Here is a 10,419-nt window from a genome sequence, read left to right on the forward strand (position 1 = left end):
ACCCCCTCGATTTTAAAGCATTGCGAAGAAGAGTCGTTTGTGAGCCAGCTCTTTTAAATGTAATGAGCCAAATGAACCGGCTCACCGAAAAGACTCGGAACCACTAACGTCCTGCTGCGTTATGACGCAATTGAACCGCGACTCATTTATACAAAAATGAATTGTAAACGACAGCGAGATGATGGCGAGAATGCCGAGAAAGGAAAGAAGAGAAAGAAACGCGAAGAGAGAGTAAAACTTTCTCCAATACTCGAGGACGAAGATGTGAAGAAGGGAGTGAAGGAAGCATGGTCGCAGCGAGCGCAGTACTCTCATGGTCAGATACCTGCTAGCTATCTTAGCTACATGTGTTTACACCGAGCACATGCTTTGGCTAGTCTTGTTACATATATGGTTATTTTAATTGATACGCTATTAGTCTCCCTACATATCAATATTGTCAATCATGTGCAAAGCTTTAGTCACAACTTTGCTTTCATGACCACTGATTTGAAAACACTAAAATATGTGGGTCAAACTATCTACCTCAACCATTATCACGTCTTATACATCATCCAACGAAATGCTTACTTGAAGGTTCATTCTCGACAATGCAACAATACAATAAAAATTATATTACGAACATAAAGTAAATGACCGTAGAAAATAACTTTTTTAGCTTAGGTATAATACACGAAGGCACAATTTATAGCTAATATTTTCACGTGTATTGGGGAGGGCGGCAGTGTATAAACTAAGCAGTGTAATAAGAGTCTGGTAGCAGCAGTTGTGATATGTGTGTAGCATTCGCAAAGTATTCTGACCCCTTCACTTTTTCCACATTTGTTACGTTGCAGCCTTATTCTAAAATTGATTGTGTTTTTTCTCGTCAATCTACACACAATACCCCATAATAACAAAGCAAAACCTGCATTTTTTTTTCTTCTAATGTATTAAAAATAAGAAACTGAAATCACATCTAAAGAAGTATTCATACTTGTTACCCAGTACTTTGTTCAAGCACCTTTGGCAGCAATTACAGCCTTGAGTTTTCTTGATTATAACACTACAAGCTTGGCACACGTCTATTTGGGGAGTTTCTCCCATTCTTCTCTGCATATCAAGCTCTGTCAGGTTGGATGGAAAGTGTTGCTGCATAGCTATTTTCAGGTCTCTCCAGAGATGTTCAAGTCCGGACTCTGGCTGGGCCACTCAAGGACATTCAGAGACTTGTCCCAAAGCCACTGCTGTGTGCTTAGGGCCGTTGTCCTGTTGTAAGTCAGGTTCTGAGCGCTCTGGAGCAGGTTTTCATCAAGGATCTCTCTGTACTTAGCTCCATTCATCTTTCCCTCAAGCCTGACTAGTCTCCCAGTCACTGCTGCTGAAAAATATCCCCACAGCATGAAGCTGCCACCATTCAATTCACCGTAGGGATGGTGACAGGTTTCCTCCAGAAGTGACGCTTGGCATTCAGGCCAAGTAGTTAAATCTTGGTTTCATTTAACCAGTTTCTCATAGTCTGAGAGTCCTTTAGGTACAGAGGAACTCTGTCAGAGTAACCATCAGGTTCTTGGTCACCTCCCTGACCAAGGCCCTTCTCCCCCGAATGCTCAGTTTGGCTGGACGGCCAACTTTAGGAAGAGTCTTGGTGGTTCCAAACTTATTCCATTTAAGAATGATGGAGGCCACTGTGTTCTTGGGGACCTTCAATGCTACAGAAATCTTTTGGTACCCTTCCTCAGATCTGTTTTTTATTTAACCTTCATTTGACTAGGCAAGTCAGTTAAGAACAAATTCTTATTTTACAAAAACAGCCTACCGGGGAACAGTGGGTTAACTGCCTTGTTCAGGGGCAGAACAACAAATTTTTACATTGTCAGCTCGGGGATTCGATCCAGCAACCTTTCGGTTATTGGCCCAACACTCTAATCACTAAGCTACCTGCTGCCCCTGTGCCTATACACAATCCTGTCTCAAAGCTCTACGGTCAATTCCTTATACCTCATGGCTTGGTTTTTGCTCTGACATGTACTGTCAACTGTGGGACCTTATATAGACCGGTGTGTGCCTTTCCAAATCATGTCCAATCAATTGAATTTACCACAGGTGGACTCCAATGAAGTTGTAGAATTTCTCAAGGATGCTCAATGGAGACAGGATGCACCTGAACTCAATTTCGAGTCTCATAGCAAAGGGTCTGAATACTTATGTAAATAAGGCATTAATGTTTTTTTTTTTTTTTATTAGCAAAAATGTCTAAACCTGTTTTCGCTTTAAAAAAAAATTAACAATTTAGAATAAGGCTGTAACGTAACAAAATGTGGAAAAAGTCAAGGGGTCTGAATACTGTATATGTGTATGTCTGTGTGGGTCTGTGCATGAGTGAGCACATATGTGCTAAGATGCAGAGAATCAGAACAGGTTGTCAGTCCAGTTCAAGTGTTCAGCAGTCAGATGGCTTGTAGAAAGGAACTGCCACTGAGCCTGTTTGTATCAGACCTCATGCGCCGATACCTTCTCCTTGTGGCTGGGGTGTGTGGGGTCCTTTATGATGTCGTGTGCCTTCCTCGGGCACCATTTCGAGTAGATGTCCTGGATGGATGGTAGCACAGTCCCAGTGATGTACTGGGCCATCTTCACCACTGACATCTTCATCGGCCGTCATTGTAAATAAGATTTTTTTCTTAACTTACTTGCCTAGTTAAAAAAAGGTTCAATTTTTTTTTTTTTTTTAACTCTTTGTTTTGCTTACATTAAGGGAGAGGTTGTTGTCATGACACCACAATCCCAATTCACGTACCTCCTCCCTATAGGCTGACTCGTCATTGTATGTTATCAGGCCTACAACCGTGGTGATGGAGTTGGTGTTGTGCAAAGCCACGCAATCCTGGGTGAACAGGGGGTGCAGCAGAGAACCGAGGGCACATCCCTGTGGGGCCCCTGTGTTACGAGTCAGTGTGGAGGAGGTGTTGTTGCCAATCCTCACAGCCTGTGGTCTGCCCGTCAGGAGGTCCAGGATCCAGTTGCAGAGGGTGGTGTCCAGACCCAGGGCTCTGAGTTTGGTATCGAGCTTGGAGGGAACAAAGGTGTTGAATGCTGAACCGTAATCAATGAACAGTATTCTCACATTGGTGTTCCTCTTGTCCAGATGTGTTACGGCCGTGTGCATAGCGATGGAAATGGATTTGTATCTATTGTAACGGTAGGCAAATTGGAGTGGGTCCAGTCTGCCTGGCATGCTGGCCTTGGTGTGGGCCAGCCTCGGGGCATGACACCTTGTTTTTTTGGGCCACTGGGACGATGGTGGTCTCCTTAAAACAGGTGGGGACTACAGCCTGGGACAGGTTGAAGATGTCCGAAAAGACATCTGCCAGCTGGTCAGCACACCCTCTGAGGACGCAGCCAGGGATGCCACCTGGGCCGGCGGCTTTGTGAGTATTCACTTTTTTGAGTGTTTTCCTCAAGTCAGCCTTGAAAAGCGAAAGCACCTGGTCGTCCGGAGCAGCGAGTCTTCCTGGATGGCTCTTTATTGTCTGCCTCGAAGCAAGCATTCAATGTGTTAAGGTCGTCTGGGAGTGAGGCTTTGGTGGGCAGCGCACAGCTGGATTTGCCTTTGTAGTCTGTCAGTCAGTAGTCCTTGCCACATGCGACGTGAGTCTGAGTTGTCGAACATCAATTTAAGTTTGCGTCTGTATTGTCTTTTCGCGTCCCTAATCCATTTGCGGAGCTCGTACCTGCTTGCCTTGTACACATTGCGCACCACCGATTCATCTGGGTTTGTTCTGCTGACATTGAATGCTGCAGTACGGGCTCTCAGCATTGTAGGAAAGGAAAATAGATGAGAGGAAACTGTTTGTATTGTGAGCACTGTATTGTTGAGCATGACATGACACATATATGGCACCCAAAGAGAAGTCACAAAAGGGTGTCACAAAAAGATATGTTTTTGGAGTATTAAGAAGGTTTACCACCTTCCTATGTGCTGTTAGAATGGGTTAGAACCTCAAATGCAAATGATCCAGAGGTAACAACTGACTCTAAGACATACATTAGTTAATGTTACATTTATTCACATAATTAGTGTTAAAACTTTTTTTATATTGGTAGACCAGTCGTTGAGTGTTCCTCTGGTGTTCCTCTTAAGGGGGCCTGGAACTGGACTGCCACCCTTTCCCTCACTGCATCATCAGGAACTTCATCCAGAGTGACAGCTTTACAGAGAACCTACAGAGGGAGCTTCTAGACCTCAACTTCCATGAGAAGTCCAACGACCTGTACAAATTTAATCAGGTGAAAAAGGAAAACTGATTTGAAATGGGTTGCTTCTTGTTCCTAATGTTTCTTTACTCTGCTTTTTGGAGTTATGACATTGGGAGTTATGATACTCATTGACAATTTCTCTTACAGTCAGACGACCTGAAAAAGAGAAAAGAGCCTCACATCACAGGCTTGAGGTAATTTGTATGTGTGTGTGTGAGAGCAATTTAGGGAGGTAGAGAGAACATGTTTGCTTTGTGGGTGTGTAGCAGATGGGTATCTGTGTAACTCATTCCTCAGCCTGAAGTGTCTCCACTTGCGCGTGCTTCCACAAGTGTCTCCATTTGGACGACTGAGTAAGACGCTTCAGGATGGTGGTCACATGTGTTTGTGAGGCAGAGGTCCTGAGTTCAAGCCTTGGTATGTGCTGAATCAGGGAAAGTGTTACTCGCTAAGCAAGCTGTGTGATGTTTTTCACATGTGCATGCTCTCAGTTAGGCTGTTTTTGAGCTTTGTGTGTGATTTCAGGGCAGCACTATTTGGGCTGTTTCGATCCTGGCTAGGGGAAGTGTTGGGGGTAGAACTGGAGCCCACAGTGGATGTTTCCTGTGCCAAGTACCAATACACTGGTGAGTCACATGTTTTTACCTCTACTCTTCAAAAAAACAATGAGCAAGCCTTAATATTAGCATGCTCCTCCTAGAAAAGAGCAGAAGCACTGAGCTATCCCCCCAAGATATCCTGTTCTACCCACTGCATAGTTAGTCTATATGGACATGCATATTTCTGGAATTAATTATGAAATATACATTATCTATCTGTTTCATATCTCTATCTATGCCCTCTCTATCTCTCTGTCGGTAGATGTTCTGTTGTGTCATGATGATGAGTTGGAGGGGAGGCGTGTTGCCTTTATCCTCTACCTTGTCCCTCCATGGGAGAGCAGCGATGGAGGAACCCTGGATCTCTTCAGCACAGATGGTAAGTATTGGTCTGTGGGTGTGTGCATTGGCATGAGTTAAACATGTGTGTTTTAATCTATAATCTACTTTGTGCATAGATCACTTCCAGCCCCATAGTGTGGTGAAGTCTCTGGTGCCCAGCTGGAACACTCTGGTTCTCTTTGAGGTTTCACCCGTTTCCTTCCACCAGGTAGTTCTTCCTATACCACCGGGTAACAACCACACACTTCACACCTCTCACCTGTCCAGGTAGCAGTAGTGCAATCTACGGATGGCTGTCTCTCTGTGTGTTTGTCTAGGTTGCAGAGGTGTTGTCAGAGGATAAGTGTCGTCTCTCTCTGAGTGGCTGGTTTCACGGGCCATCTTTGGAGCGACCCCCTCGTCACATCGAGCCCCCCTTCCCAAGGAGCCCCCACCTTCCCAGAGATGTGTGTGTTTGTTCTGAAAGAGAGAACTCACAGCCATAGAGCAATGATGTGGTCACATGAAATAAATACATGTGTGTGTGTGTGCATTTTACCTGAGTGTGTATTTTGTGTGTCTGTTCACAGGAGACACTGCTGCTAGAGTGGCTGAATCCACTGTATCTGGATGTTGACTACCAGTCACAGGTTCAGCAAGAGTTTGAGGACAGCTCTGAGATCCAGCTCAAGAATTTCCTCAAAGTAACCCCATTACTCAACCTCTTAATTTCTCCATCTCTCTCCTGCTGCCTCTCTCCTGGTTGACAGTGTCTCTCTCTACAGGAGGAGAAGTTTAAGGAGGTGAGTGAAGCACTGCGATCGACTGATGTCCAGTGGACCAAGCAAGGTCCTCCCAACAGGAGGTGAGCCTGTCGAGTAATTTGTTTGTGTGAGTGAGAGAGATATCCCTAAGATGTTATGATGACTGTAAATGTATATGATGTGTGTAAATATTTTTGTATATGTGCATTGTGCAGATGTTATGAAGTGGCTTCGTTAGTGTCCTTCCCCCAGTGTGTGAGTGCATGCTGGGAGCTGCTGTGCTCTGAGGCTTTCTTCCTGCTTCTGTCCAACTTCACTGGCCTGAGACTGCACTACCTCAGCCCTAGTGACGAAGACGAGGAGGAAGAGAAGGACCAAGAAGATGAGGAAGAGAGAGAAGCCACAGGGTCATCTGGGGACACTCCATCAGCTAATAAGAATAACAAAGGTGTGTTGCTTGTTTGTGTATGTACACTACCGGTCAAAAGTTTTAGAACACCTACTCATTCAAGGGTTTTTCTTTATTTTTACTATTTTTTACATTGTGGAATAATAGTGAAGACATCAACACTATGAAATAACACATATGGAATCATGTAGTAACTAAAAAAGTCTTAAACAAATCAAAATATATTTTATATTTGAGATTCTTCAAATAGCCATCCTTTGCCTTGATGACAGCTTTGTACACTCTTGGAATTTGCTCAACCAGCTTCACCTGGAATGCTTTTCCAACAGTCTTGAAGAAGTTTCCACATATGCTGAGCACTTGTTGGCTGCTTTTCCTTCATTCTGCAGTCCAACTCATCCCAAACCATCTCAATTTGGTTGAGGTCGAGGGATTGTGGAGACCAGGTAATCTGATGCAGCACTCCATCACTCCTTCTTGGTAAAATAGCCCTTACACAGCCTGGAGGTGTGTTGGGTCATTGTCCTGTTGAAAAACAAATGATAGTCCCACTAAGCCCAATGGCGAATCACTGCGGAATGCTGTGGTAGCCATGCTGGTTAAGTGTGCCTTGAATTGTAAATAAATCACAGACAATGTCACCAGCAAAGCACCCGACACCATAACACCTCCTCCTCCATGCTTTATGGTGGGAAATACACATTCGGAGATCATCCGTTCACCCACACCGCATCTCACAAAGACACGGCGGTTGGAACCAAAAATCTCCAATTTGTACTCCAGACCAATGGACAAGTTTCCACCGGCCTAATGTCCATTGCTCGTGTTTCTTGGCCCAAGCAAGTCTCTTATTGGTGTCATTTAGTAGTGGTTTCTTTGCAGCAATTCGACCATGAAGGCCTGATTCATGCAGTCTCCTCTAAACAGTTGATGTTGAGATGTGTCTGTTACTTAAACTCTGTGAAGCATTTATTTGGGCTGCAATTTCTGAGGCTGGTAACTCTAATGAACGTATCCTCTGCAGCAGAGGTAACTCTGGGTCTTCCATTCCTGTGGCGGTCCTCATGATAGCCAGGACTTGGTATTTTACCAAATAGGGCTATCTTCTGTATACCCCCCTACCTTGTCACAACACACAACCTCAAACGTATTAAGAAGGAAAGAAATTCCACAAATTAACTTTTAAGAAGGCTCACCTGTTAATTGAAATGCATTCCATGTGACTACCCCATGAGGCGGTTCAGAGAATGCCAAGAGTGTACAAAGCTGTCATCAAGGCAAAGGGTGGCTATTTGAAGAATCTCAAATATGAAATATATTTTGATTTGTTTAAAAACTTCTTACTTCTTAGGGCTGTTAACAGGATCGATTTGACAACAGCCAGTGAAAGTGCAGGGCGCCAAATTCAAACAACAGAAATCTCATATTTAAAATTCCTCAAACATACAAGTATTATACACCATTTTAAAGATAAACTTGTTGTTAATCCCACCAAAGTGTCCGATTTAAAAAGGCTTTACGACGAAAGCATACCATGCGATTATGTTAGGTCAGTGCCTAGTCACCAAAAAACAGCCATTTTTCCAGCCAAAGAGAGTCACAAAAAGCAGAAATAGAGATAAAATTAATCACTAACCTTTGATGATCTTCATCAGATGGAACTCATAGAACTTCATGTTACACAATACATGTATGTTTTGTTCGATAAAGTTCATATTTATATAAAAAAATCTCAGTTTACATTGGCGCGTTATGTTCAGTAATGTTTTGCTTTCAAGACATCCAGTGATTTTGCAGAGAGCCACATCAATTTACAAAAATACTCATCATAAATGTTGATGAAAATACAAGTGTTATGCATGGAATTAAATATATACTTCTCCTTAATGCAACCGCTGTGTCATATTTCAAAAAAGCTTTACAGCGAAAGCACACCATGGAATAATCTGAGTACAGCGCTCAGCCACCAAAACAAGCCATACAGATACCCGCCATGTTGTGGAGTCAACAGAAGTCAGAAATAGCATTATAAATATTTGCTTACCTTTGATGATCATCGGAATCCCAGTTCCACAATAAGTGTTTGTTTTGTTCGATAAAGTCCATCATTTATGTTCAAATGCCTCCTTTTTGTTTGTGTGTTTAGTTCACAAATCCAAATTCACAAGGCGCAGGCACTTAGTCCAGACGAAAAGTCAAAACAGTTCCATTACAGTTCGTAGAAACATGTCAAACGATGTATAGAATCAATCTTTAGGATGTTTTTATCATAAATCTTCAACAATATTCGAACCGGACAATTCCTTTGTCTTTAGAAATGAAAGGGAACGCAGCTCGCTCTCACGGCTGCGCGCGTGACTTAGATGCCAGACCCCTTAGTCAAACAGCTCTTATTCACTCCCCCTTCACAGTAGAAGCCTGAAACAAGGTTCTAAAGACTGTTGACATCTAGTGGAAGCCTTAGGAAGTGCAATTAGACCAAATTTACACTATCTTGGATAGGCATATACTTGAAAATCTACAAACCTCAGATTTCCCACTTCCAAGTTGGATTTCTTCTCAGGTTTTTGCCTGCCATATGAGTTCTGTTATACTCACAGAAATCATTCAAACAGTTTTAGAAACTTCAGAGTGTTTTCTATCCAAATCTACTAATAATATGCATATCTAAGCTTCTGGGCCTGAGTAGCAGGCAGTTTACTCTGGGCGTGCTTTTCATCCAAACATGAAAAAAGCGCCCCCAGCTATAAGAAGTTAAGTTTTTTTGGTTACCACATGATTCCATATGTGTTATTTCATAGTTTTGATGTCTTCACTATTATTCTACAATGTAGAAAATTGTAAAAATAAAGAAAAACCGTTTGAATGAGTAGGTGTTCTAAAACTTTTGACTGGTAGTGTGTGTTGACCCCTGTGTGTATCCTCAGATCTGTGTGTTTGTGAGCCTTGACCTTTCTGTACCTCCTCAGGGCTGAATATGCCTTTGTAAGTATGTGTTGACCCCTCTGTGTGTGTCCTCAAGAGCCGAGCACACCGTTGTGTGTTGGAGAGCTGCGTCGCTGGGCTCATGGGAGCTACACACTACTGCACGATGGAGACGCATCGAAAGCGGAGTACGCCCTTGACCTACTGCTGCCCCTGAGCTGTCCTGGTCAGTCACTCACACGCTTAATCACACACACTCGCTTAATCAGACACTCATGCCTAAGCACGCACACACAGACACACAATGTAGGTTAGACTCATAGTTTTGGGAACTATTTTCAAAATTGTAAGTGCAAATGTTATCATACACAATATCAACTCTAAAGTGTGATAACTGTCTTTTTATTTTTCAGACTGGCAGACCGAGTTTGGGGGCTTCACCTCTTACGTTGCTAATGAAGAGGATGAGGAGGTGAGTGATGACACTGTTCAAATGGCAACTGATCAACTAGATTCCTGTGGTTGTCATTTCTCATCGGTGTCCTCCTGTCCGCAGCTCCTGATGGTGTATCCAGAGGAGAACTCCCTGGCTCTTGTCTACAGGGACAAAGAGACTCTTAAATTTGTCAAACATATAAATCACAGAAGCTCCACCCTACCTATTGGTGATTCTTGTAGGAGAGCAGTTTATGACTTCTCTTTTGTGTATTATGAATGAGTTTTTGTGTGTATGTGTTGAGGTGTATGTGTTTGTAATATAACATCACTGTGAGGGGTGGTCGGTCTACTCTAAAGCCCCATGATGTCATGTGTTCTTCATTAAAGTGAACAGGCAGGGATACCCTGTTACCATGGTTACCTGGTTTCGGTCGGCAGCCACAGAGTAACACAGATTTTTTTAAATTGTCTACACTGACTCTACAGTGACAGCATTTGGTAGTATTTTGTGTTCATTATCTTGTGTCATTATTGTGGTCCTGTATGGCTGAGTTGGTAGAGCATGGCGTTAGCAACGCCAGGGTTGTGGGTTTGTTTCCCGGGGCTACCCAGACGTAAAATATATGCACACATGACTGCAAGTCGCGTTGGATAAAAGCATCTGCTAAATGGAATATAATATTTAAAAAGTAAACTCCAGAGCAGTGATTGAACATTAGAGAAC

The 10,419-nt window shown here is 43.1% G+C and overlaps 1 protein-coding gene across 2 annotated transcripts; it reads left to right on the forward strand.

Moving 5' to 3' along the window:
• Nucleotides 1-81: 81 nt before the first annotated feature.
• Nucleotides 82-10,115, forward strand: ogfod1 (2-oxoglutarate and iron-dependent oxygenase domain containing 1). 2 transcript variants are annotated; one of them, XM_055899587.1, is made up of 13 exons: nt 86-316; nt 4,124-4,269; nt 4,387-4,433; nt 4,765-4,865; nt 5,101-5,217; nt 5,297-5,388; nt 5,498-5,626; nt 5,750-5,863; nt 5,945-6,024; nt 6,139-6,371; nt 9,355-9,483; nt 9,671-9,729; nt 9,814-10,115. In XM_055899587.1, exons 1-13 carry the CDS (start codon nt 157-159, stop codon nt 9,973-9,975), a joined length of 1,569 nt encoding a protein of 522 aa, XP_055755562.1. In that variant the 5' UTR covers nt 86-156; the 3' UTR covers nt 9,976-10,115. The 2 variants fall into 2 exon arrangements, with proteins under 2 accessions (XP_055755563.1, XP_055755562.1); XM_055899588.1 differs by lacking the exons at nt 9,355-9,483; nt 9,671-9,729; nt 9,814-10,115 and adding an exon at nt 6,662-6,882 and having other exon boundaries at nt 82-316.
• The last annotated feature ends 304 nt before the right edge of the window (nt 10,116-10,419 follow it).

The sequence above is a fragment of the Salvelinus fontinalis genome, chromosome 35 (genome assembly GCF_029448725.1).
Source record: "Salvelinus fontinalis isolate EN_2023a chromosome 35, ASM2944872v1, whole genome shotgun sequence".
Classification (NCBI taxonomy): Eukaryota; Metazoa; Chordata; class Actinopteri; order Salmoniformes; family Salmonidae; genus Salvelinus; species Salvelinus fontinalis.